The sequence below is a fragment of the Colobus angolensis genome, unplaced genomic scaffold (genome assembly GCF_000951035.1).
Source record: "Colobus angolensis palliatus isolate OR3802 unplaced genomic scaffold, Cang.pa_1.0 Scaffold152, whole genome shotgun sequence".
NCBI classification, from domain to species: domain Eukaryota; kingdom Metazoa; phylum Chordata; class Mammalia; order Primates; family Cercopithecidae; genus Colobus; species Colobus angolensis.
In genome coordinates, this window is record NW_012114622.1 from 5012245 (window position 1) to 5037650 (window position 25406).

Here is a 25406-nt window from a genome sequence, read left to right on the forward strand (position 1 = left end):
TTGGATCTGTAATATAATCCCTAAGTTCCTAGTTCTTAACTCAAAACATTCTAAAACCCAATAAAAAAAAGTTAAGCTTACATGTATATTGTAAGGGACTGTTAATTATTTTTCACAATAACGCAAGAGATACAATGACCCAAGAGACTGCGTATGTTTGAGAAACTATTAAAATTTCTCAAATGGAAAGAAAATATTTGACTCAAAATTTTATCTAGCTGGTTATTAACATGTTTATTTATGGAACAGTTTTTAAAGATGAAGTTAAGGAACTGCAGAAAAGACAATGTGTGTATATATTTTCACTGTAAATTTAATATATCCATGACAGAAATTTACCTTTGGATACCATAAAAATGTCGACTAAGATTTTCTGCAAAGACAATATCTGAATTTTGAATTGTAGGCTCCATTGATGGTCCAGAACACTGAAAAGAGAGGTAATTTGTAATCTAAATTCAAAATCTCTTTTAAATTTAACATAAATCATTTGAGCAGGCTTAAAAGAAAGAAAATCAAGCAAATGTTCTTAAAGCTTGGGGGATGATTCATGAAAATTTGGCAGTTCTCAAATAAGTTCAACTCTAGAGTAGCCACTAAGTCTGGAAATATAGAAAAATATGTTATAAATGGATTATTGATTTCACATTATAATGCCTGAATAAAACAAACTACCTATGTTTCCAAATTTAGGCCACCCTATAGAATGTCAGTTCTATGAGGGCAGAGATCTCTCTCATGTTCCCAGCTATATAACCAAAGCCAAGAACAATGTTTGGTACAAAATTGATAAACCATACATATTGGTTGAATGAATGGGAGAATGATTCATTTTCTTATTACTATAAGATATAATCCAGTGAACATGATGATGATTTACTAAATGGTATTAAACTATTCTCAATGAGCTTATGCCTATCTTCCTCTTCCAAGAGAATAGCTTACTCATTTCATGGGGCTACAACTTAAATTTTCTAATGAAAAATACTATTATGAAGACATGGACTTTAAAGATTTTCATGGCCAGGCATGGTGGCTCACACCTGTAATTCCAAAACTTTGGACGAAAGACTTGAGGCCAGGAGTTCAAGACTAAACCTGGCAACTTAAAGAGACCCCATCTTTACAATAAAGCAATCAAAGACTTTCCTATTTGTATGTCTCAAAACCATAATCTTGATATATACAGGTTGAGTATCCCTAATAAAAAGTCTGAAATTTTAAATGCTCTAAAATCTGAAATGTTCTGAGAGTCTACATGATACCACAAATCATTCCATACCTGACCCCATGGGATGCATCATAGCCAACATGCAGCCAACATTTTGTTTCATGTACAAAATTCTTTAAAATAGCATATAACATTACCTTCAGGCTATGTACACAAGGTACATACGAAATACAAATGAATTTTGTGTTCAGACTTGGGTCCCATCCCCAAAATATCTCATTATATATATATGCAAATATTCCACAATTCAAAAAAATCTAAAATCCATAACACTTCTGGTCCCAAGTATTTCAGATAAGGGATACTCAACCTCTACCTCAGAATCAGAAAAAATTATCATTGCCACCTTAAAAATCTAAATACAACAGTCTCCGTTTACTCTACTTGTAAATAAAACTTTTTACTCAAAAATTCCTACTCAGGCAGAAATAAGAAGAAATATGATTACAGTTTGTTTGTTACCTTTGGAAGTACCAGTCTAACTTACAAAAAATCAAGAAGGCAAGTTTCAGCCAGGTACAGTGGCTCATACCTATAAAACCAGAACTTTGGGAGGCCAAGGTGGGCAGATCACTTGACGTCAGGAGTTCGTGCCCAGCCTGGACAACATGGTGAAACGCCATCTGTACTAAATATACAACAATTAGCCAGGCGTGGTGTTCCACCCCTGTAGTCCCAGTTACTTGGCAGCTGAGGCACGAGAACTGTTTTGAGCCCAGGAGGCGGAGGCTGCAGTGAACTAAGATCACTCGATTGCACTCCAGCCCAGGCAACAGAGCAAGACCCTGTCTCAAAAAAAAAAAAAAAAAAAGAGAAATTTGAGTTAAATATATATATTTCCATTACTCCATCTTAACTGGATGTTACGTGACTGTCAATCTGATAAAGTAAACCTAATTTAAAAAAACAACAGTAATAACAACAATTAAAAAAAAAACTGGCTGGTCAATCAATTTGTTCTTTACATGACAAAAGGTTTGAATCAACCACAGTTCATAGTTTCCCACTACAATATTAAGAACAAGTATTAGTTGAGGATAGGGAACAACTTTAACATTTTAATATAGACATTAGGCAGAATAATCTGTCTTAATTATAGATTATTAATTTGTTTTAATTACAGTTAAACATGGTGGTAATGAGCTGGAATTTTGAAAACTGGACAAATACATGTTGAAATTTCAAGTTACTTACTAACTATGGGATCTGGAACAAGTAAGTTACTTAAGCTTTCTCAATTCATTTCCTCATGTGTATATTGGATTACTAATAAGTATCTCAAAGAAGTGTAAAAGATTAAATTAGTTAGTAAATGTAAAACATCAAACATATCCTGAAACACAGTAAATAGGATTCAATAAATGGTAACGACTATTATTGTTCTACCATTCAAAAGGACCTTTTGTGCCCATTAGAAACAGAATACAGAAAATATTTAAGTAATGGTCCTTATACCTTCTCTCAGGGCCAATTCAAACACACTCTCTTATTATTCCAATATTTAGAAAGATTTTATGTTTTAACTTTCACATTTTATTCATTAAATAACTTCAACTATAATAAAAGGAAAAACACATTTTCCTTCCATTTGAAAAAAAGTATATGTTTAAGATGAATATTCTTGAACATAAAAACTTACCATGACAACACCACCAACGTATTCAAAAGCACAATGAGCTATACAGCCATACTGAATAGTATAGCCAACAAGTCGAAAGGTTTTCCCCAGAACACCACGAAGCATAGTTCTATGTAGACTCTGCCACCATTGGCCTGATGGTAAATTTCAAAAAGTTTCATGATCAATACTATTTAAAAACATTTAAGAAACAGCTCTATTGTAAAATATTTTACAATCACCTAAAATGTACTAAGTGCCTAATACAATTTGGTGCAGGAAAGCAAGAGTTTATTATCATTTCTACTAATGATATTTTAAATGGCAAATTGTAGCCACTAAATATTTAGATTTACCAAAGTTTATATTCGAATGCCACTGGGTCTATATATGAATTATATAATTAGTAGATTCTAAACTCATCTGTCCCCTTCCATGTCTTGGTTATTTCTTCTATTAAGGCAGATGCTTAAAAAAGATAGTAACTCTTTCAAAGGACTAATAACAGTTTTTCACATTTGTTCCTTGCTATATATTACTTCTTGCCATGTAATAGAAAATAATGGAGAAATCAGTAGAATAGGAATATGGAGATTCAAGTTTCACACTGGTTCTTTTACTAACTTGTATAATCTTCAACAAACTACTTAACCTTTCTGGGGCCTAGTAGAAATAATCTCTCATAGAATGATTCTTAGAATCAAATTCAGCAAACATATGTCAAAGTACTTTATAAATTATAAAGTTACATTCATTTGTTGAGTTATTAATTATTGATGTAACAAAAGGAACACAGACATACTATGAAACAACAGCATAAAGTACCATTTAAAGATTTTTAAAAGCTATATAAAATTTTAAAATATTATTCATCTAAAATATTTCTAATATCTGTCCTTCCTATTTAACTGTCACAACTATGTATCATGCATTTCTCAACTAAGAGCCTAACCCTTAGGCCTAGGCTACAATATACGGTTCTCAGATTAAATTTATTAAAATACATCAATAATAGTTTGTAACATCTGCTTAACATGTCAAGATTTACATATAATACCTCTGTAAGATAGATATTATTATCATCCTCAATTTATAGACAAGAAAAAAAAAGCCTAAGACTAGCAAGGTAACTGGCTTATTATCATCACAAAGTTGGTATAGGATGAAGCCAGTAATAAAAGGTCTCCCAACAAAGAAAAGCCCAGCATCAGATGGCTTTACCTCTGAATTCTTCCAAACATATAAAAAAGAACCAACACCAATTCTTCTCAAACTATTCCAAAAAAATGGAAATTGAGGGAATTCTTCCTAATTCATTCAGGTCAGCATTGCCCTAATGCCCAAACCAGACACTGGAAAAGAGAAACTACAGGCCAAAATGCCAGTGAGCTCAGATGCAACAATCCTTAACAAAATACTAGCAAACCAAACCCAACAACACATTAAAGAGATAATACACCACAATCAGGTGGGATTTATCCTAGGGATGCAAGGATGGTTCAATGCATGCCAATCAAACAGCGTGATATAACACATCAACAGAATGAAGAACAAAAACGATAAAATGATCTCAATAGATGCAGAAAAAGCATTTGATAAATTTCAACATCACTTCATCATACTAACTCTCAAGAAATTAGGCAAAGAAGGAACATACATCAAAACAATAAAAGGCAACATATGACAAACCCACAGCTAATATCATACTTAATGGGGGAAAAGCTGAAAGCCTGTCCTCTAAGATCTGGAACAAGACACGGCTGCCCACTTTAATCACCCTTATTCAACATAGTAATGGAAGTCTCAGCCACAGCAATTAGGCAAAATAAAGAAATAAAGGGCATCCAAATTGAAAAAGAGGAAGTAACTATCCTGGTTATGGATGACATGATCTTATATATAGAAAAATCTAAAGACTTCACCACAAATACTTTTAGAACTGATAAATGAATTCAATAAAGTTGCAGGATACAAAGTCGACATACAAAAATTAGTAGCATTTTATTCACCAGGAATGATCTAGCTGAATAAGAAATCAATGGGATCAATAAAGCAATCCCACTTAAAATAGCTATAAAACATTAAAAATATAACTAGGAATAAATTTACCCAAGGAGGTGAAAGACCTCTAAAATGAAAACTACAAAAACACTGAAAGAATTGAAGAGGACATAAAAAATAAAAATGGAAAGACAGCCCATACTCATGGATTGTAAGAATTAATATTGTTAAAATGACCATACTACCCAATGTGATCTAAAGGTTCAATGCAATCTCTATCAAATGGCAAAGTCATTTTTCACAGAATTAGAAAACAATCCTAAAATTCATACAGAACCACAAGACCCAAAATAACCAAAGCAATATTGAGCAAAATGAATAAAGCTGATAGTATTACCCTACCTGACTTTAAAATACACTACAAAGCTACAGTAACCAAAACAGCATGGTATTGGTATAAAAACACATAGACCAATGGGACAGAACAGAGAACCCAGAAATAAATCCATGTATTTATAGCCAACTGATTTTTGACAAGGTGCCAGGAACATACACTGGAGAAAGGACATCTCTTCAATAAATGGTGCTCGAAAATTTGGATATCCACATGCAGAAGGATAAAACTAGTCCCCATATCTCTAACCATATATAAAAATCAACTTAAAATAAATTACAGACTTATAAATAAGATCAAACCATAATACTATAAGGGAAACGCTTCAAGACATTGGTCTAGGCAAAGATTTTATGGCTAAGAAATCAAAAGAACAGGCAAGAAAGAACAAAAATAGACAAATGGGATTTAAACTAAAAAGCTTCTGCTCAGCAACGAAAATAACAAAGTAAAAAGACAACATGTCAAATGGGAGAAAATATTTGCAAACTATGCATCTGACATGGACTAATATTCAGAATATACAAGGAACTCAACAGCAAAAAACCAAATAACCCAATTAAAAAGTGGACAAATGATCTTAATAGACATTTTTCAAAAGAAAACATACAAATGGCCAACAAATACATAAAAATATGCTCAACATCACTAATCTTCAGGGAAATGCAAGTCAAAACTATAATCAGGTATCATCTTACACCAGTTAGATTATCATCAAATAAGACAAAGTAAGTGCTGGCAAGGATGTGGAGAAAAGAAAATTCATATACCCTGTTAGTGGGAATGTAAATTAGTACAGTCATTATGGAAAACAGTGTGGAGGTTTCTTTAAAAACTCAAAAGAGAATCAAAAAATAATTCTCGCAATCCTGCTACTGGGTATTAATCCAAAAGAAAGGAAATCAGTACATCAAAGGGTATATACTGCCTGGGGTATGCCTCACCCCCTCGGGTCCCTCACTTTACTTCGTAGAATGAGTTGGCTTGGAGGAGCCCGTTACCTGCTCGCTGCCCACAGGGTGGTCCCGGTGGAGGACTTGGAGTGGCTGCCCCTTCTGTTGCACGGGTTCCTCCATGGCCTCCTCGGCCACTGTTAGTGGGCCTACATCCTACATCCCCATGTTTATTGCAGCTTAGCTACTATTCACAATAGCTAAGACATAGAATCAACTGAAATATCCATCAGATGAACGGATAAAGAAAAACATGCTATACATACACAATGGAATATTATTCAGCCACAAGGAGAATGAAATCCTGTTATTCAAGGCAATATGAACGACCCTGGGGCACATTATGTTAAGAGAAATAAATCTGGCACAGGAAGAAAACTACTTTACGTTTTCACTCATCTGCAGGAGCTTAAAAAAAAATGAGCCTATGGAAGTATAGTGTACAAATATGGGTATCAGAGGCTGGGAAAGGGAGGTAGGAGGGGAGAATGAGAAGTTGGTTAATGGACAAAAAATTACAGCTAGATAGGAGGAATGAGTTCCTGCCTTCTGCAGCACTGTTGGGTGAATACGGTTAACCATAATTTATTGTATATTTTCAAAAAGCTACAAGAAGATCTTCACTGTTCACAACATAAAGAAATGATGTGTTCGAGGTAAATATGCTAATTACCCCAATTTGATCATTATATAATATATACATGTAGCAAAATATCACTGTATCCCAGTAATAAATACATTTATTACATACCAACTAAATACAAAAGGAAAAACACTGAAAGTAATCTAGAACGTATCTTAGTAAGTTGTTGTTGGTTGCAGTACTTTATATATATATCAGATAGTAAAAGTGAGCAAATATTTAAGTTGTTTCTCACTGTGAGAAAAAGAAGCAACAAATATGTAAAGGGACCTTAAGGATAAACTTGAGTTATCAAAACAAATTTACTTAAATAAACATGTATATATTTGTCTGTTTGCTTATTTAAAAATGTCATCCTAGCTCTGTCCACTATGAAAAGGCCATTGTAAGAAGCAATGACACTGTAGTAATTATGAGCACTTACTGCCCACATTTTTGGTTTCTAAGTATCATTCTCCACAAGAGCAAAACAGTCAGTGCTCAAAGACTGATGCAAACAAAGCAACCATTCTGAGGGGTCATCCAATGGCCAAATTTGGGACAATATAAGCCTAAAAATAGTAACAGTAATTGATAATACATTAAATTAGGGACAATATAAGCCTAAAAATAGTAACAGTAATTGATAATACATTAAATTAAAAATGAAATTTTTAAAAAGATGCATGTGTTGGGGACAGGGAAAGTTCTTTATCAAAACATGACAGCTAATAAATGTAGAAGGAATGATAAAATTATCACCACTGTAATAACTGATTCAGACAAGGGCCACTGATACATGCTAAAATACACTGAGTGAAACATTGTTGGTCAACAGGATATTTGAAAAGTATCAAAGTAGATTTTTTTTTTTTTTACAAAGGGAACAAGGTATCTTTACAATGGGAAGATCTGGTAAACACTATCTTAACTAAATGACCAAATTTAGCAGCATACTAATATCATGTAGCCTCTTACCAATGGAATGACAAGTACATCATCATCTGTGTACCATTCTTGCCAAAAATGTGTAACCTAAATCTGATCATGAACAATCAAGACATATCCATATTGCAGACATTCAACAAGACAACCAGCTTGAACACTTAAAAAGTATAAATTTAATGAAAGGAAAAATTATACTAAGACTACTATTTTCAATTACAAGAAAATAGAAGGACATGACAACCAAATACAATATGAAATCTCAAATTGGATCCTGCAAAAAGAAAAAGAAAGCTGTGAAAGACTTGGGGACAACTGGGTAAATCCGAATATTGTACATAAAAATATATCACTGTTTCAGTGTTAAACTTCTTAATAATATCATGCTATGTAGTAGAATGACCTTGTTCATAGGAGATAAAGAAGGAATTATTTTGAGAAAAATGCTATGACTGCAACTTCCTTTCATATGGTTCACTTCTACTGCTAAAAATCATGTATAGAGATGAAGACAAATTGATACATACACATATATACACACACACAGATATATTACATATGGAGGAAGACAGAAAGCTAATGTGGCAAATGTTCATTGTTAAATCCAAGTGATGTGTATACAAATGTGCACTGCACTATTTTTCTCAGCTTTTTTTGTAGAATAAAACTTCTAAAAAACAAACACTTGGGGGAAAAAAGCGTGACTTCATTCATTCAACAAATACTTATTGAGCTACTACTATGTACCAGATACTGTATTCAGCCCTGGGAATATAGTAGTGAACATGATGCCTTCTCTCATACAGTTTATAGTATAGTGGGGCAGATATCATATATACACAAAGTAAACAAATAAATACATAAATACATTAAGTAAATTTCTGTAAAGAAAAATATAGTAAAGTGATAGAGAACAATGGGTGAGGCATACTTTCTTTAGGATGAATCAGAAAAGATTTCTCTAATGAAAATGCCATTAAAGACAGTGCTGCCTTTAACTTTCTGAAGAATGACCAAACTGTTTTCCAAAGCAATTGCACCACTGTACATTTTTACTAGTAATGCATAAGGTTTCCAATTTCTCCACATCCTTGCCAACATTTGTTACCATCCATGTTTTGATTGTAGCCATCCCAGAGAGTATGAATCTCACTGTGGCTTTGATTTGCATTTCCTTAATAACAAAATATTCATAAGCACCTCTTTCATGTGTTTATTGTATTGATCACTATTCTTTTGAAAAATGTCTACTCAAACACTTTGCCCATTTAAAAAATTGGGCTACTATAATTTTTAGTTTAATTCAATCAAAGATTATAAGCATTCTATAAAATAGTACCAAATGACTGCATTCAATCAAAGCACATTATAAAATAGAATCAAATGACTGAAAGCCAAGAGAAAAAAAAATACAAAACAGAAAGAGAGCAACAGGTGATTCAGGTATTGAACTTAACATATGAACACTTTAAAATAACCATGATTAACATTCAAAAAAAAACAGAAGGAAAGATAAAAGTCAGCAGTAACCAAAAATCTATTAAAAATCAAGTGGAAATTATACACAACACAATACTGCAAAATAAAATATAATAACTAAAATTAATGCATTACATGAATCTACCAGCAGATTCTGCCTACTAGGCTCAGCCTAACAGAAGACAAGTGAACTGGGCAAGTTGGGAGAAAGTAATAAGACTGAAGGACACAGAGGAAAGCAGGTACACAATCCAGGAGAAACAGTATTAATATAATCAGAGACCTAAAGAAGGGGAATCAAAAATAGGACAGAAGCAATATTTTGAAGAAATACTGGTAGGTAACTTTCCAAATTGATGAAAGACATTAACTCACAAACTCAAGAAATTCTACAAACCATGAACAGGATAAACACAAAACACACAGATACATCCAGGCACAGTATAGTCAAGATGCTGAAAAAGACAATGAGAAAAGTTCAAAATTGGTCAGAAATTTACCTTATTTTCAAAGAAACAATTTTGTCTCTTCAACAAAATGGAATCGCTACCGTTACATAAGAAATAATTAAAACCAGAATAAAATAAAATGGCATTTTTAAAGTATGAAAATCACCAAACTATAATTCTATGCCTGATGAAAATATACCTCAAAAGCTAAAGAAAAAAATAAAAACACTTTCAGAAAACAAGTTTTGCAAATATTTTTGCCAGCACAACTGTAATAATGTATATACTAACAGGAATAATTCAGGCAAAAACAAAATGTTGTCAGATAGAATTTGGCAAATGGGCCGGGTGCAGTGGCTCATGCCTGTAATCCAACTCTTTGGGAGGCCGAGGAAGGGGGATCACCTGATGTCGGGAGTTGGAGACCAGCCTGACCAACATGGAGCAACTAAACCCCATCTCTACTAAAAATACAAAATTAGCCATGTGTGGCGGCACATGCCTGTAGTCCCAGCTACTCGGGAGGCTGAGGCAGGAGAATCGCTTGAGGCGGAGGTCACAGTGAGTCGAGATAATGCCATTGCACTCCAGCCTGGGCAAAAAGAGCGAAACTCCGTCTCAAAACAAAACAAAACAAAAAAAGAATTAGGCAAATCCAAGAAGGAAGGAAGAGAACTGAAGAGTACATACATATTTGGATAAAGATACTGATGCTGTTTAAGACTATAACAAAAATGTTTTACAGGACATAAAACATATATAAAAAAGAACACTAAAAATAGAACTACCATACGACCCAGCAATTCCACTACTGGGTGTATATCCAAGAGAAAGGAAATCAGTATGGTGAAGAGATGTCTGCACTCCTATGTTTATTGCAGCACTATTCACAATAGTCAAGATTTGGAATCAACTTACATGTCCAACAGATTAATGAATAAAGAAAATGTGGTATATATATACACAACGGAATACTATTCAGCCACAAAAACCAATGAAATCCTGTCAAACAAGGCAAAATGTATGAGCCTGGAGGATAATTATGTTGGTGAAATAAGCCAGGCATAGAAAGAAAAATATCATATGTTCTCACTCATACATGAAAGCTAAAAAAGTTGATTTCACAGAAGGAGATAGAATAGTGATTACTAGAGGCTGAAAAGTGTGAGACATGATAAGAACGGATTGGCTAACAGATGCAAAATTACAGCTATATAGGAGAAATAAATTCTACTGTTCTATTGCACTGCAAGGTGACTATAGTTAACAATAATTTAGGGCATATTTTCAAAGAGCTATAAGATATTTAACATTCCCAACAGAGAAATGATAAATGTTTGAGGTGACAGATATGTTAATTACTCTGATTTGATCATTACACACTGTACATATGTATCAAAATCATACTGTACCATAAATGTATACAATTATTAAGTGTTAAAGAAAAATCACTCAGTGAGAAACCTGTTTGGATAAGGCCTTAGGCCTCAATGAAGGCATTAACCCATGGATCTCTCTCCCTCTCCTTCCCTCTGAAGTGCTCCCTGACCTCCGCATATGGCCTCCAGGTATATCACGTACCCTGGACCTGTGAGTAATAAAACCATTATTTCCATCTTGTGTCTCTCCTAATCATTGAAGGGGTGCTCTCCATCTTAAAGATTCTAAATTAAAATATATATATTTAGATGCTAAATTATACATACATATACACACACACACACACACACACACACACATATATATGTAACTTCAATTTTAAAAAAACAGGGCAATAGAGAATAGGATCAAACAAAGGCCAACAGATTGGGTTTTGATAGAAGTTTGGGTACTTCCTCCAATGTAATAAAAGGGAAGAAAAACATGGGTTAACCTACTGGTAGTTTTGACAGTTTGATGGTAGAAAAATAAGGGGGCTCTTGCCTTTTGTGTTTTTATTTACTCTTTGTTATGAGCTGATGTCATGAGCTAAGACTGGGAACTTTTAGCACAAAGCGAACTGGTAAACAGAACTGGTTACAGATGTACTAGTATTCTATTGGTGCCAACAAATTACCATAAACTTAATGGCTTAAAACAACACAAATTTATAATCTTACAGTTGATAGGTCAGAAGTCTAACATGGGTACCACTGGGCTAAAAAACCAAGACTATTTCTTTCTAAAGGGTTTAGGGGAGAATCCATTTCCTTATCTTTCCCAACTTCTAGAAGCACTAACATTCCTTTACTCATAGCCCCTTTGTTCAATCTCAAAGTCTTTAATCTCCCTGGCCATTATTCCATGGTCACTTCTTCCTCTGTCTGTATGTCTGTCTGTCTGTCTGTTTTTCTCTCTCTCCTGCCACCTTTTTACTCTTTTAAGGACCCTGGTGGTTCCACTGAGCCCAACTAGATAATTCACAATGATCTCAAAGTCCTTAATTTAATCACATCTGTGAAGTCCCTTTTGCCACCATGTAAGGTAACATATTCAAAGGTTCTGGGGATTAGGATGCAGACATCTTTGGAGGGCCATTTTTCTACCTACCACACCAGGACACAGAACATTAAAGAAGTAATTACTAAACTGTGATTCCTCAGACCAGTATCAATGGCATCATCTTCAAACTGATTTGGTTAAATACAAGATTTATTAGAATCAGAAACTTAGAAAGTGTTGTTCAGCAATCTGTATTTTAACAAGTCCTCCAAGTGACTGCTCTAAGCTCTTGGTGACCAATAGCCATTGCCAGCCTTGGGCAGCCCTAGTTATCCAGTCATTTACTACTATATGTTGTATAACTTACTATGTACCATGTGTGCTGTGAAAAAATTTGGGAAGCTTGGGCATCAAAAAATTCAGAACCTGTTACTTCTTAAATTCCCTATCACATTTACATTAAAAAAAAACTGAGTCATTAATGTAGAGAACCAATTTCTTTAAAGGGGAACCTACATATTCTTTCAAATAATAGAAAAGCTAGGGAAAAAGTGAAAAGCACCATAAAAATTGTGACTGTGTCATATAGCAAAAGAAGTATCAGAGGATCCTCCACAGAAACCTTTTAAGAGATTCTTCATTACTTAACATATATTAACTCATTTAATCCTTAAAACAACCCTATGAGAACTCAGGCATCTCTTTTTTTAAAAAAAAATTCTTTTTGAGACAGAGTCTCACTCTGTGGCTCAGGCTGGAGTGCAGTGGTGCGATCTCGGCTCACCGCAAGCTTCCCCTCCCGGGTTCACGCCATTCTCCTGCCTCAGCCTCCCGAGTAGCTGGGACTACAGACGTGCGCCACCTCGCCTGGCTAATTTTTTGTATTTTTAGTAGAGACAAGATTTCACTTTGATAGCCAGGATGGTCTTGATCTCCTGACCTTGTAATCCGCCCGCCTTGGCCTCCCAAAGTGCTGGGATTACAGGTATGAGCCACTGCGCCCGGCCCCTTAGGTATTTCGTTTTTCAGATAAAGAAACTGAGGCGCAGAGAGATGAAGGAACTATTCAAAGTCATGCAGCTCATTAGAGGCTGGGCCAGAATTCAAAATGAAGCTTTTTGGGTCTAACATCCAACACTACACCATACTGCCTCTCAATTTAAATGAAAAAAATTTTTGGATACTATAAAATAGGTATCTGGGAATAGAGACACATAGAAAAGATAGAGGTAGGACTGATGTTAAAACCAGCTAAAAAGATTGAGCAGAGTGAACCTAAGAAGCTGAAAAGAAATCAGAGATTCCTCCATCTTTAGAAATTTCTGGGCATAGGCATCCAATTCTAAGATTCTGATTTGGATCCAATTACTGAAGTAGATTTAGAGTAATTTCAAAATACCCAAAGCCACAAAGAAGTTGTCCACCTGATTGTTCAGGTCTGAAATGCCTTTGAAAAGAGAAAGCATTTTGTTTCAGAAATAGGAAAAACATATATATATATATATATATATATATAAATACATTATATATGTATATATGTCAAATGTTAACTAAGACCATCAATTTACATAAATTCATTCATTCTAAAGTATACGCAATCACAGAAATGATTTAATGTCATTAATGTATTTTTGTTCTGATAGAGGAACAGAGTTTGAGAATAAATTAGCATTTAAAGAAGTGTTCACATTAAGAAAGGGTGAGCAGAAACAAGTTAGATAGGGAAGGAGAAAACAAATTACATCACAGTTTTGCCACATTTACCTTCATTTGGGAAAGAAAAAGTAGTAGATTTTGACATTTCTGAGACCTTGGAGATGTTCAAAGACAAGAATACTTACACAAAATCCATTTTCCCCACAGAATGATGCATAAAAGGTAACTGAGAGATATATGTCCACTTAAGATCCTAAGAAGTTATTGTGACAAGTAGAGAACAACAAAGACTCATTATGCTGAGTAGTATACTCTGCTCAATAGCTAAATAATTCACTCTCACACAGCAAAGTCTCCATCAAAGTAATTCAAATTCCTGCCATTTCAAAAATCACCTTCAGGGCTGCTCATGAATTGTTCAAATCCGTAAGTGTTAAATCTACTGTAAGATTTGTATAGATTGTTTTTTATTTTCTAAAACTGTAAACTCAAGGTACTGATACCCTCATAATCTCTGAAGATTTTATTAAAACCTCTTTATTTTGAATTAAAAAATTAGCTGGGCATGAGGTGCACACCTGTAGTCCCAGCTACTTGGGAGGATTACCTGAGTCCAGGAGGTTAAGGCTGAGGTGGGCCATGATCTTACCACTGCACTCCAGCCTGGGCAACAAAGCAAGACCCTGTCTCAAAAAGAATTAGAAAAACATACCAAACCTGTTTATTCTGTCTCATCAGCAGAGGAAATAACTGCCATTACTTTAAGGTTTAAAGTAGTGAATACTGTTTCAAATGTGACTGCAGCATCAAAATAACATGAAAACCTAATATCAAACAAAATTAAAAACTAAAAATCCAAATTCCCAGGCTCCCTGCAATTCCTATGATTCTCATCCTACATCACAGAGCTAATGAAAGAGAATCTACAGCTGCAGATACCACAGTTTTAAAAAGCTTCCAGGAAGGAAGTCTAGTAAAGGACTTTATCCTGTCCTTTAAGACCACTGACACATACTCAATATTTTCAGAGACTTGACAAAATTTATCCATTCATTATCTTTAAAGTGAATGTTAACTTTGGGATAATTCTATAAACTTTCATCAAGTAAACATTATAATGCTAATACTTCAATGTATTTCATTAGTCCAGTGGTATTTTCTGAATTTCACATTTTTACATATAACCAAAATTGAAACTCACCTTACGTTTACAAAGAATAAGGAGTTGATCATTTTAATATAACAAAGCATCACGTTCTAAAAAGTAAAATACCAAAACAAACACACTCATTCACCAATAATCCAACTACTAAATGGTATATTTCAAAACAATATAGCAGTTGTATGAATAACAGTGGAAGAATATTAATTCAAAAAGAAATGTCATTTAGCATTATCATAGGCTAACCCTCGCTGTGCCACAGTTCATGAACACTTTTAGAGCGATCAGCCTCCAACTCCTGGGCTCAAAGAATCCTTCCACTACAGCCTCCCGAGTGTCTGGGACCAGGGGTGGGTGCCACCATGCCCAGCCCCACCTTATTCTTTTGTTATACCTGACTTACCATTCTTTCTTTTTTTTTTTTTTTTTTTGAGACGGAGTCTCGCTCTGTCGCCCAGGCTGGAGTGCAGTGGCCAGATCTCAGCTCACTGCAAGCTCCGCCTCCTGGGTTTACACCATTCTCCTGCCTCAGCCTCCCAAGTAGCTGGGACTACAGAGGCCCGCCACCACGCCCGGCTAGTTTTTTGTATTTTTTAGTAGAGACGGGGTTTCACTGTGTTAGCCAGGATGGTCTCGATCTCCTGACCTCGTGATCCGCCCATCTCGGCCTCCCAAAGTGCTGGGATTACAGGCTTGAGCCACCGCGCCCGGCCCTGACTTACCATTCTTTCTAAAACATTTTTTCTCATTTCATCCTATATCCCACTCTCGTCTCCAAAAATAATTCCCTTAAGTCTTACTGACATCATGAGTTGCCTGTGCTGCAAATTAGTATCTATCTTTTTAAGATAAGCCAAATTTCTCATAAGTTATCAACAGATACTAAAATTCAAATAACCTATATTTTTATGAAAAGAATGTATACCATTGAGAAGATCTTATTTTTTATGTTGAATTTACTTCAGATGAGTTTGAGACTTTCCAAAGAAAATAACCATCTCTAATCAAATAAGAATGACCCCTACAATGGAGAAGGAAAAAATACTGACTCTCAAGAGCTGTTCGGTAAATACTGAATAAAAAGTAAAAAAGTAAACACTGACCAGGTTTAATAAAAGCTTCCAAATTCTATTTTGAATTCAAAACTACTTTAAAAATAAATACACAATACTATAAATTACCACAGAGAGTTATGCTGAGATAATAGCATACCTGGCAAAATAACGTGAAATTACACATAAACCAAATATTTTAGATTTAAAATAAGTAATTTTATTATGAGGATAAAAAAAGATTTAAGTCCATTTACTTCATAGATAGCTTCTTTCATCATAATAAAATTAAAATTTTTTCGAGGCCGGGCACGGTGGCTCAAGCCTGTAATCCCAGCACTTTGGGAGGCCGAGGCGGGCGGATCACAAGGTCAGGAGATCGAGACCATCCTGGCTAACACGGTGAAACCCCGTCTCTACTAAAAAGTACAAAAAACTAGCCGGGCGAGGTGGCGGGCGCCTGTAGTCCCAGCTACTTGGGAGGCTGAGGCAGGAGAATGGCGTGAACCCGGGAGGCGGAGCTTGCAGTGAGCTGAGATCCGGCCACTGCACTCCAGCTTGGGCGACAGAGCGAGACTCCGTCTCAAAAAAAAAAAAAAAAAATATTTCGAACAGCAAAAATACAAATAGAAGGCAAAAGTCATCCTTCATAAAGTGACACAATGCAGTTTACTGGAAATATTGGCAAGCTTTCTCATTCATTCATTCAAAATGTGGTTAAAGTTTGGAAATACAATTTGAAATACAATAGCTTGGAACCGGTTAAACTAAACCCGTGAACTCTGTATAAATTCATTATATTTGCTGACTTTTCTAGTAAAGACCTTATATGGAAAATAATAAAAGGTACCACACATAAACAGAGGTGGTAGTACATTAACGGTGTACATCAGGTATAATACTGGTTATATTTTAAATATTTTCATAATTTCAAGAAAATACTTTAGTCACCTATATTTAGTTAAAATGTTAAAGTTTAGACTGAGGCTGTATAATTTATTTTTTAAAAGATAAAGCTACTAAACAAAAAAGCTATGAGATAAAAATCAAGTTCTATGAATAAATATTTTTAAATTAAGTACTCTAAGATCATAACACTGACAACACTAATTATCTTTTCTAGTCTTGGCAGTTACGTAGCATACTGTTTGGGTGACTGATGGGATAATTTCACTTCATTTTCTCTCAGTTTATATTGGATCGTGTTAGAGAAAAATATTAAAATAATTAACACCTCTAACCAAAGTATTTGATAAAGTTTTTAGATGAAATAAAAGCTAAAAAAATCAATTAACTAACACCCAAGTTTTAAGCAAACAACTAAACCTCCATCTAAAGGAAAAGTTACCTAAGAATCACTGATTTTAAAAAATATGTCATTCAGTATTCCTATTTACTCTATACTTTTATATATTAAAATCATATACTTTCACCAAAAGCCCTTTCATCAGCAGTTTCAGCTAGCAATACCTTTATTACAAAAAATATAGGTGTCTATATATTTCAAATTATGTTTTATTCAAAACATTTATCCAAAAACATTGCATCAATAGCAACTGGAGCAGTCAAAAACAGGTAAAACATGACAAAACAAATTATTTCAATTCCTTACAGCTAGACATTTTGATTAATTTCATAGTGGCTCTATGGCCAAAAGAATATAAAACTACTTAAATTAATATACGATCTCAAATATGAATTGTTACCAATAGTAAATAATTTATGTCCTTCAACTAAAAAAACCAAGACATCATTAATCAACTTTTCTATTTCAATAGCTTAATAAATTTTGGATCATATAGCTTACAGTTTGTATATGTCTTGCATAATTTTAAGTCATATAGCTTAAAATAAGGTTACATATTATAAAAAGCATATTCTTTGCCTTGATCACCTGATTTTTTGTTGTTGTTGTTTATAAAATTAATCACAGTTAGCAGGGTAGAAATAGCTTTGAGCTTCATGAATGACATCCAAGAGATGGGAAAGGATTAGTTCTCGGTTGCTGCCAGTTATAGCACCAGGTGGCTTTTTCTGCAGTGAAGGTGTTATCGATAATCCCATTACACTGGTACTAAATCTTGCAGACATCAAAATTATCACCAAGGTTCCTTTTCATCCCATCCTTTCCAAATGACTGGAAGTCGCTTCACCTGAAAGAAGTCAAATCCACATGCAGCTGCTGTTTTAGCAGGCAGCAAACTCCCTGAGAATGTCAGTCGTGATTCAATTTTGCTGCGCTGGTGGCCCCCTATTCCCTGTCCAATAATACATCTGTTAAAAAATCCTACAGCTACAAATCAAGTTTAATCCTACCAGGGACCTCATGTTGGTCTTGTCTTCCAAAAAGGCAGCAGGTTCTGCTGTCTATCTCTGCTAGTATCTGGGGAATACCCTTTAAATCCCAGCCCTACTTAGAAGAATAAACTAAGGATCAGAAAACATGACCTCAAAAACCCTGATATGACTATATTCTGACCCAGAGGCATTCATTCTAGGTGAAGATTAGAACTTTGCATAATAAGATTACACAGCAAGTGAATGATATCAAGGGACTATCCATATGCAGCCGCCTGGTTTTATATAGACAGCCTGTGCTCTGCAATATGCAGTGCAGACGAAAAAGAGCTTGGTCTTTCTAGCTGAAATAAAACAGATTCACATAAATTAGTTGGCCATTTCCAGATTTCTAAATCCCCTATTACATCTTTTATTGACAGCTCCTGTGAGGATAGCACAAATGTTATTCCTTTTTATTCTGTGCTTCTATAACAATCATGCTCTGTAATTGAAATGTACATAGATTATGTCTAGAAATTAACATCTTGTTTGCTATAATCTTGGATTACAATTGACTGTGTACATAATAAAATTAGGAAATCAATGGACGGATTTATCATCTCCAAGAAACTAGAGGTATTGTTTAAAGAATAGTTTAACATTTTGTGCCAACACTTTAAATGCAGGAGTCACAGGGAGTAGTCAATAAAAATGTAAGTGAGTCCAAGATTACAGCAGGCATTGGCTAATAGCTAAAAATGATATTACATAAAATTAGGTCATAGCCCTCAAAATTTAGAAAATGTGAAAAACTCAGAGATTTCATAAATACAGTTTTCTCTAAGTCATACTTGAGCAAGGTCAATTATATATGACCATTTTAAATAAAATATGTATGCCTACAGTATTTTACATGAATTTCCTTCATCATTTTATAACTGTACTTTAAAATATTTCAATCCGTTCAAATCTATTATAATTCAAGGTTTTATAATTCTTAACAATATGTTTTTAAAACACGTATCAGTGAAGAAATCTCTCCTCACTTTTAAATATGTACAGAACATTTTAAATGTGTAGGATTCTAGAGAAATTTAGAAAATATTTTATAATCAGCTTCTTCCACCCATGACATTTACAGCTATACCAGCTTATCTAAGCAAATTTATATGAAAAGAGAGATTCATATACATTTACACAAAAATCTGTCCAGAATAAATCTAAGGATGAGAAGAGAAGACGTTGTAAGTTTTATATATATAAAAAAAAAGTACTAAGATTTGCCATAGAATTCTTGTAAAACTAAGCTCCTTGGTATACTTACAATATGGCTTACTTGACAAGTTTGATTTGCCTACAATTTTTGAGGGACACTCCACATTTATTACATTAGTCATTATCACCTCATCATCACAATCTCTTTAAACATATCTGTACAATGTCGGATAGGTACTCAGCAATCAGGTGACACAATTAGATTTTATGTATCACAGAGAAAGATATAAGCCAATGGTATCAGTGCTATAAAAAACTTTATGTAATTTCAACTACATAGCACATGAATATTCTTTGGTTACCCTGACTAGGATATTACTAGAAAAATAACGAGAAATGTAAAAAGTACATATTTTTGTTACGATATTTTGTTACAATTGTGTAATACTTTAGAACTACACTGTTCAATAAGGTAGCCACTAGCCTTATGAGGCCACTTGAAAGATGACTAGTCCAAATTGAGATGTACTGTAAGTATTAAACACACACTGGACTTCGAAGACTTAATACAAAAAAGGGAAAGTATTTTGTTAATGTTTATATTGATTACATATTGAAAATATTTTGGTTACAGTTGATTATGTGATTCACATTATATTTCTAATGGACTGATTACATATTGAAAATATTTTGGTTACAGTTGATTATGTGATTCACATTATATTTCTAATGGACAGCACCACTTTAGCAGGTCTTATATTTTCAATAATATGTTCCTCAGCCAAATGAAATGGTGCAACTAACAAAAATACTGAAGCAGAGGGTTAATTATGGAAGAACAAACATTCCAGTGTCAAATCTGGTAGATAAGCTTAGAAAAGAAAGTATGAAATCCTGTCATTTTAGCTTCTACTTCATATTTTCAGTTTAATGATGGGGGTGGGAGAAGAGAAGACCTGCCAAATTGCTGACCATCAATGTATAAAAAAGAATGATGTGATGTAGTTACAAATGCTTTAGTCCAGTAAATTTAGGTTTTTTAAAAAATTGCCTCTTGAGCAATTTCATAAAAGACTAGTGAGGTCTATGTTACTCCCTCATCGATCTCAAAAGATAGCAACTTCAAAAAACATGTTTGGATCTAGAAAGGCATGAACTTTTTTCTACGTTGTTATTGTAATTGGTTATATTCAAATTTTTAAAGTACATTTAAGTAGCAACTACAGAGATCTGAGGCATTTAGTATACTTCAGAATATTCACAAAATAAAAAGATCAACATTATAAATTATTAGTAGGTGGCTTTTCTATTAGTCTTTTCATCATATCAATGAAATTCTTTTAAAAATCCTTTAATAAAAAGGGTTTTATAGAAATAAGTAAAACAGAAAATAATTTAATTCAAGAAATGTAATTATTCATTTAGAATGACTAGACAACTGATATTATACAATTAAAACACAAAGTCTACCTTTGTCACACAATGGAATATGATTTGAATATAAACATGTTCTTAAGGTACTAACTCATTTTAAAAGTTGCTTTTTCATAATTATTCCTTTATAATATTTATCTGTAATACTGAAGCTAAAGATGAAATTGAAATGTGAGTATCAATAAATAAGATGAATAAAATTTAAATCAATTTTTTATGACCTAGTCATGCTACTTATTTTTAGCCTTTTACAACTATGTAGGTTTATTCCTTTTCTGGTTACAAGTATCACATAGACATTGCACATACACACACACAAAAGCAAAATGATAACAATAACAAAAAAACTTTCTAACCATCAATAGATGAGTGCAATGATATTCAGTCTGAGTTAATCTCCAGACATCCAAATTCATGAATAAAAATTCATCAGTTTTAAATACACTGAGCCTATTAAGCAAGAACAAAAGCATATGCACAAAAGAGCTTTTAATATATTTCAAAGCCCACAAGAGCCATGGTCTCATTAAAATTATAAATTACACAAACATGGAATGAAGATTCAAACTGCAGTGCAGCTAAGCAGATTACAGAAAACCCCGCGTTCCATATGATAACACACCATGGCCCTCCCAGATGGGGGCTTGGAACAAAAAGGCCATCACCACAGCTAGGGAAAACCTCCTTGTGATCTCTGGTTTCTGTTCAGCAGATGACAGCCAAATAATATGTTGATTATTCTGTTTGTGCTGCTAAGCTTGTAAGATGGAATAAAGCGATATGATCTATTGTGAACCCAATGCTAATGTGTTGCTCCACTCATAAATAATATACTGAGTTTATTTTCAAACTATCTCCTATCTGAATTTCAGTTTTTAAATGCATGAATTAAAATAAAAGCCAGGATAAAATAATACTTAATTTGATGCTTTAAACTAAAAAATGCAATTGACAAGTGAAAAATATCTAAATGCTTAGTGAAGAGTTATTACAATCACCTTGAATTTCGGCACTGTAATAGGAGACAAAAAAACACTTTTAAACAGGCAATTACTTTCATTAGGAAATATAAATATAAAATTAAGTAATATAATAATCATGAAGTTAATAATATACATTACGGACAAGATAAAAACAAAAATATCAGGGTATGCAAAAACACTTTTCTACATCATAGCCCATAGTCAGAACATATAGTGAAAGCATTTTTGAACAATAAAAGGAATAATTGAAGACCTCATAAATGTTCATAACTTGCACAAGAAATCTTAATATTTAAAAGAAGTTTATAAAAATAATTTTCAAATAGCTAGCATTTTATTTTTATTTGGTGACAAAAGTTAAAACCTAATTTTTCCCTCAATTAAAAAAAAGGTATATTTAAAATCCTAAGCTTTAAAGATGATGCCCAAATGAAGTAACAGGGATTCTGTCTGTGAATACTTCACAAAATTGTGTATTTCATGAATAAACATATTTATGAATACTATTGTTTAAAATATTAAAAATCATAACATCTACTTCTTCACCCCAAAATTCCTCCCTTAATACTCTAGTAGACTCTCCTTAAAGGTAAACTAACAAAGTAGTACATTAAAACTGCATATAAAGTGAACATAAATAAACACACTGTTTTCTTAAGGGAGTATTTTGTAGAAAGTACATAATTACGGTCATCGGCCTAAGTCCACTTCATTTTTCTGTCTCCAGATACAGACTGAGTCCAAAAATATTGCAAAACTCCATAATATGTAAATACAGACTGAAATTTTAAATCTAAAAGGTAAAGCAAAAATGCTTTTAAAGAAAAACTAAGACAAAACATTCTTGAAGTAGATACATATTTCTTAAACAAGAATTAAAAAGCGCTAAACATAAATGATGAACTAGACTACTTTAAAGACATAAACTTCTGTTCATTAAAAGCACTATTAAGAGAGTAAAAAGACAAACCTCACAGAAGAATAAATAGTTGCAATACCTATCGCTAATGAAGGACTCATATTTTGAATATACAAAGAACTCCCACAAATCAAAGGAAATGACAGATAGGCTAACAGAAAAGTAGGCCAAAGAAGTGAACAGGAACTTCACAGAAGAAAATAACCAAACAGCCCATATACATATGAAAAGGTACTCAACTTCATTAATCGGGGAAATATAAAGTTAAATCATTACGGTTTACTACTTTGCACCCACCAGAATTGGAAAAATGAAAAAGATGGGGGAAAAAAAGAGTGTTGGAAACATGTGGAGCAACTAGAACTCTCTCGCATACTATAAATATAGCCTGATACAAACATTTTAGAAAACTGTTCACCATTGTTGCTTAAAGCTGAACATATATTTACTGCTGACCTGGTAATTTTGCTCCTAGATATATCACCAAAAGAAATGTGTAGATATATAAGTCAAGAAATATGTATTAGAATGTTCATAAAAGCATTATATAGAAACCACGCAAATGTCCACTAACAGTAGAATGGATAAATAATAGTTATATATTCACAACTACATGCAGCAATAAAAACAAACTTCAACTATGTGGATAAATCTTAAGACACAATGTTGAACAAAGGAAATCACACACAAAAAATTATACTGTATAATTTTCTATATATAATACAAAAACAAGAAAAATGAATCTTTGCTATTAAAATTCAAGGCAGTGATTATCCTCATTGGGGAGCAGACACAGTGACTGGAAGGGTACATGAAGGTGTCTTCTGGAGTGCTGATAATGTTCTTTTACTTTATCCGTGTGCTGGATATATGGGTGTATTTGGTTTACGAAAAATTCATTAGGCTATCCACTCACAATGTGTGCACTTTTCCGTATGTGTAGCTTTCTTTAAAGAAGTCACTTTTACATAAAAATACTCAGATGTACAAAGATAGTGAAAATCCTAGTCATAAGAAATTTAGGAACTGACATGTATACAATCCGAGGGAGAAAACTAAGGGTTCTTAACATATCTATCCGAATAACCAAATTTTCAACTACATAGTTAACCTCCTGGATGCTTATAAATGGAAGACATTTATAAGAGTCATTCACCCTATTACCTTCCCTTGAACCCAATCATGTATTCAGAGATACCTAGTCTTCATGTTGGAAGTAACTGATACTGCTATTATAATACAGCTTTTAAAATAGTCTCAGGACTGAAGATTTGCCCTTACATGTGGGAAACTAAAGTGGTACAGAAAGCAGTACACAGAATACATGCTTGCCGTTTTCACTCTTCCTCCTAAATTTCATAAGCTTTAGTTTGTTAATCATGAATGTGTATTACTTAATTTAACAGCACTTCCTTGAAAACTTTCATTTTAATTTTTCAATGAAATTAAAATATAATTTACTTTTTAATATCAATACCATACACACTAAAGCTTCAGGATAATCTGATAATAAACTATACATCACATATCTCCCAATTAAATATTTCCCTTGTTTCCATACTAGAATCAATATATGATTTATAATACTTTTTTTCTTATATTGAAAAGATGCTTTAAGAGATAATCCAGGAAAGATCATCCAAAGATTATTATAGTTTATGTTTAATTTGTGTAACAAATATTTATTTATTCACTGCTTACTATCTGCCAGGCTCTAGGAAAAACAGAATAAAAATAGCTAATTTTACAGTAAATATAGTAGGGTTACTCTTTTCTTTCACTCTCATTTGATTTACAAATAAAACTATTCTCAACTACTACCATATTAACATATTCAAAAGTTAAAACTAATCTAAAAGATATATATATATAGTAAAAGTCCCATCTTCCCTGTTTTCTTCTTCATCCCCACAAAGATTTAGATTTTGTATAAACTTACAGATTTTGTTATGTAAATATAAGCAAATATGAATATATGGTTTTATTCCCCTCCCAATTTACACAAAAAGTACTTTACTGTACATTGTTTTGAATTCTGCTTTTTCCAAATAACAACTGTATGTGAAAAACTTTCCAAATTTTCATATAGAAAAAATCCACTTTTTTAAATAGCTGCAGAGTATTTCATTGTATAGTTATGTCATAGTTCCTTTAACCAACATGTTGCCAATAGACACTAAGAAATTTCCAATCTTTTGCTACCACACACAAAGTTATAATGAAAATTCTGATACATACGTTATTTTGTAAGTACACACCAGAATTTCTGTAATGAATTCCCAAAATTGGAACTGAGATGAGGTAAATGCATTGGTCTTTTTCTAGAAATTGTCAATTTGCATTCCACAGGAATTGCATCATCTTGCACTTCCACAACATATGCATCTCAGATTTATCCTGAAAAAAAGCTATTCCTCTCTTCGGGCCTCTAAAATACTTTGTTCGTAAGGCAATTTCCAAAGATGTGCTCATTGCAATAAACTACATAAAGCTCTCGGTTTATTTTTTTTCCCAGATGCAAGTGTAAAATTTGTTGATTTAGTAAGTTTAAAAAAGCAAATAAATTTTCAAATTAAAAAGCAAACCTCATAC

General features: G+C 33.3%; 1 protein-coding gene across 2 annotated transcripts in view; it reads right to left on the reverse strand.

The window, feature by feature from the left end:
• IMMP1L (IMP1 inner mitochondrial membrane peptidase-like (S. cerevisiae)) overlaps window positions 1–25406 on the reverse strand; it is a 75438-nt gene that overhangs the window by 25845 nt on the left and 24187 nt on the right. Inside the window, exons 2-4 of one of the 2 annotated variants that reach the window (XM_011936333.1) lie at window positions 9659–9698; window positions 2871–3004; window positions 340–428 (exon numbers count right to left, since the gene is read on the reverse strand). In XM_011936333.1, the coding sequence (XP_011791723.1) occupies window positions 340–428; window positions 2871–2975 (194 nt within the window). In that variant the 5' untranslated portion in view covers window positions 2976–3004; window positions 9659–9698. The remainder of the gene's footprint in view (window positions 1–339; window positions 429–2870; window positions 3005–9658; window positions 9699–25406) is intronic. The other variant, XM_011936332.1, reaches the window with a different exon arrangement.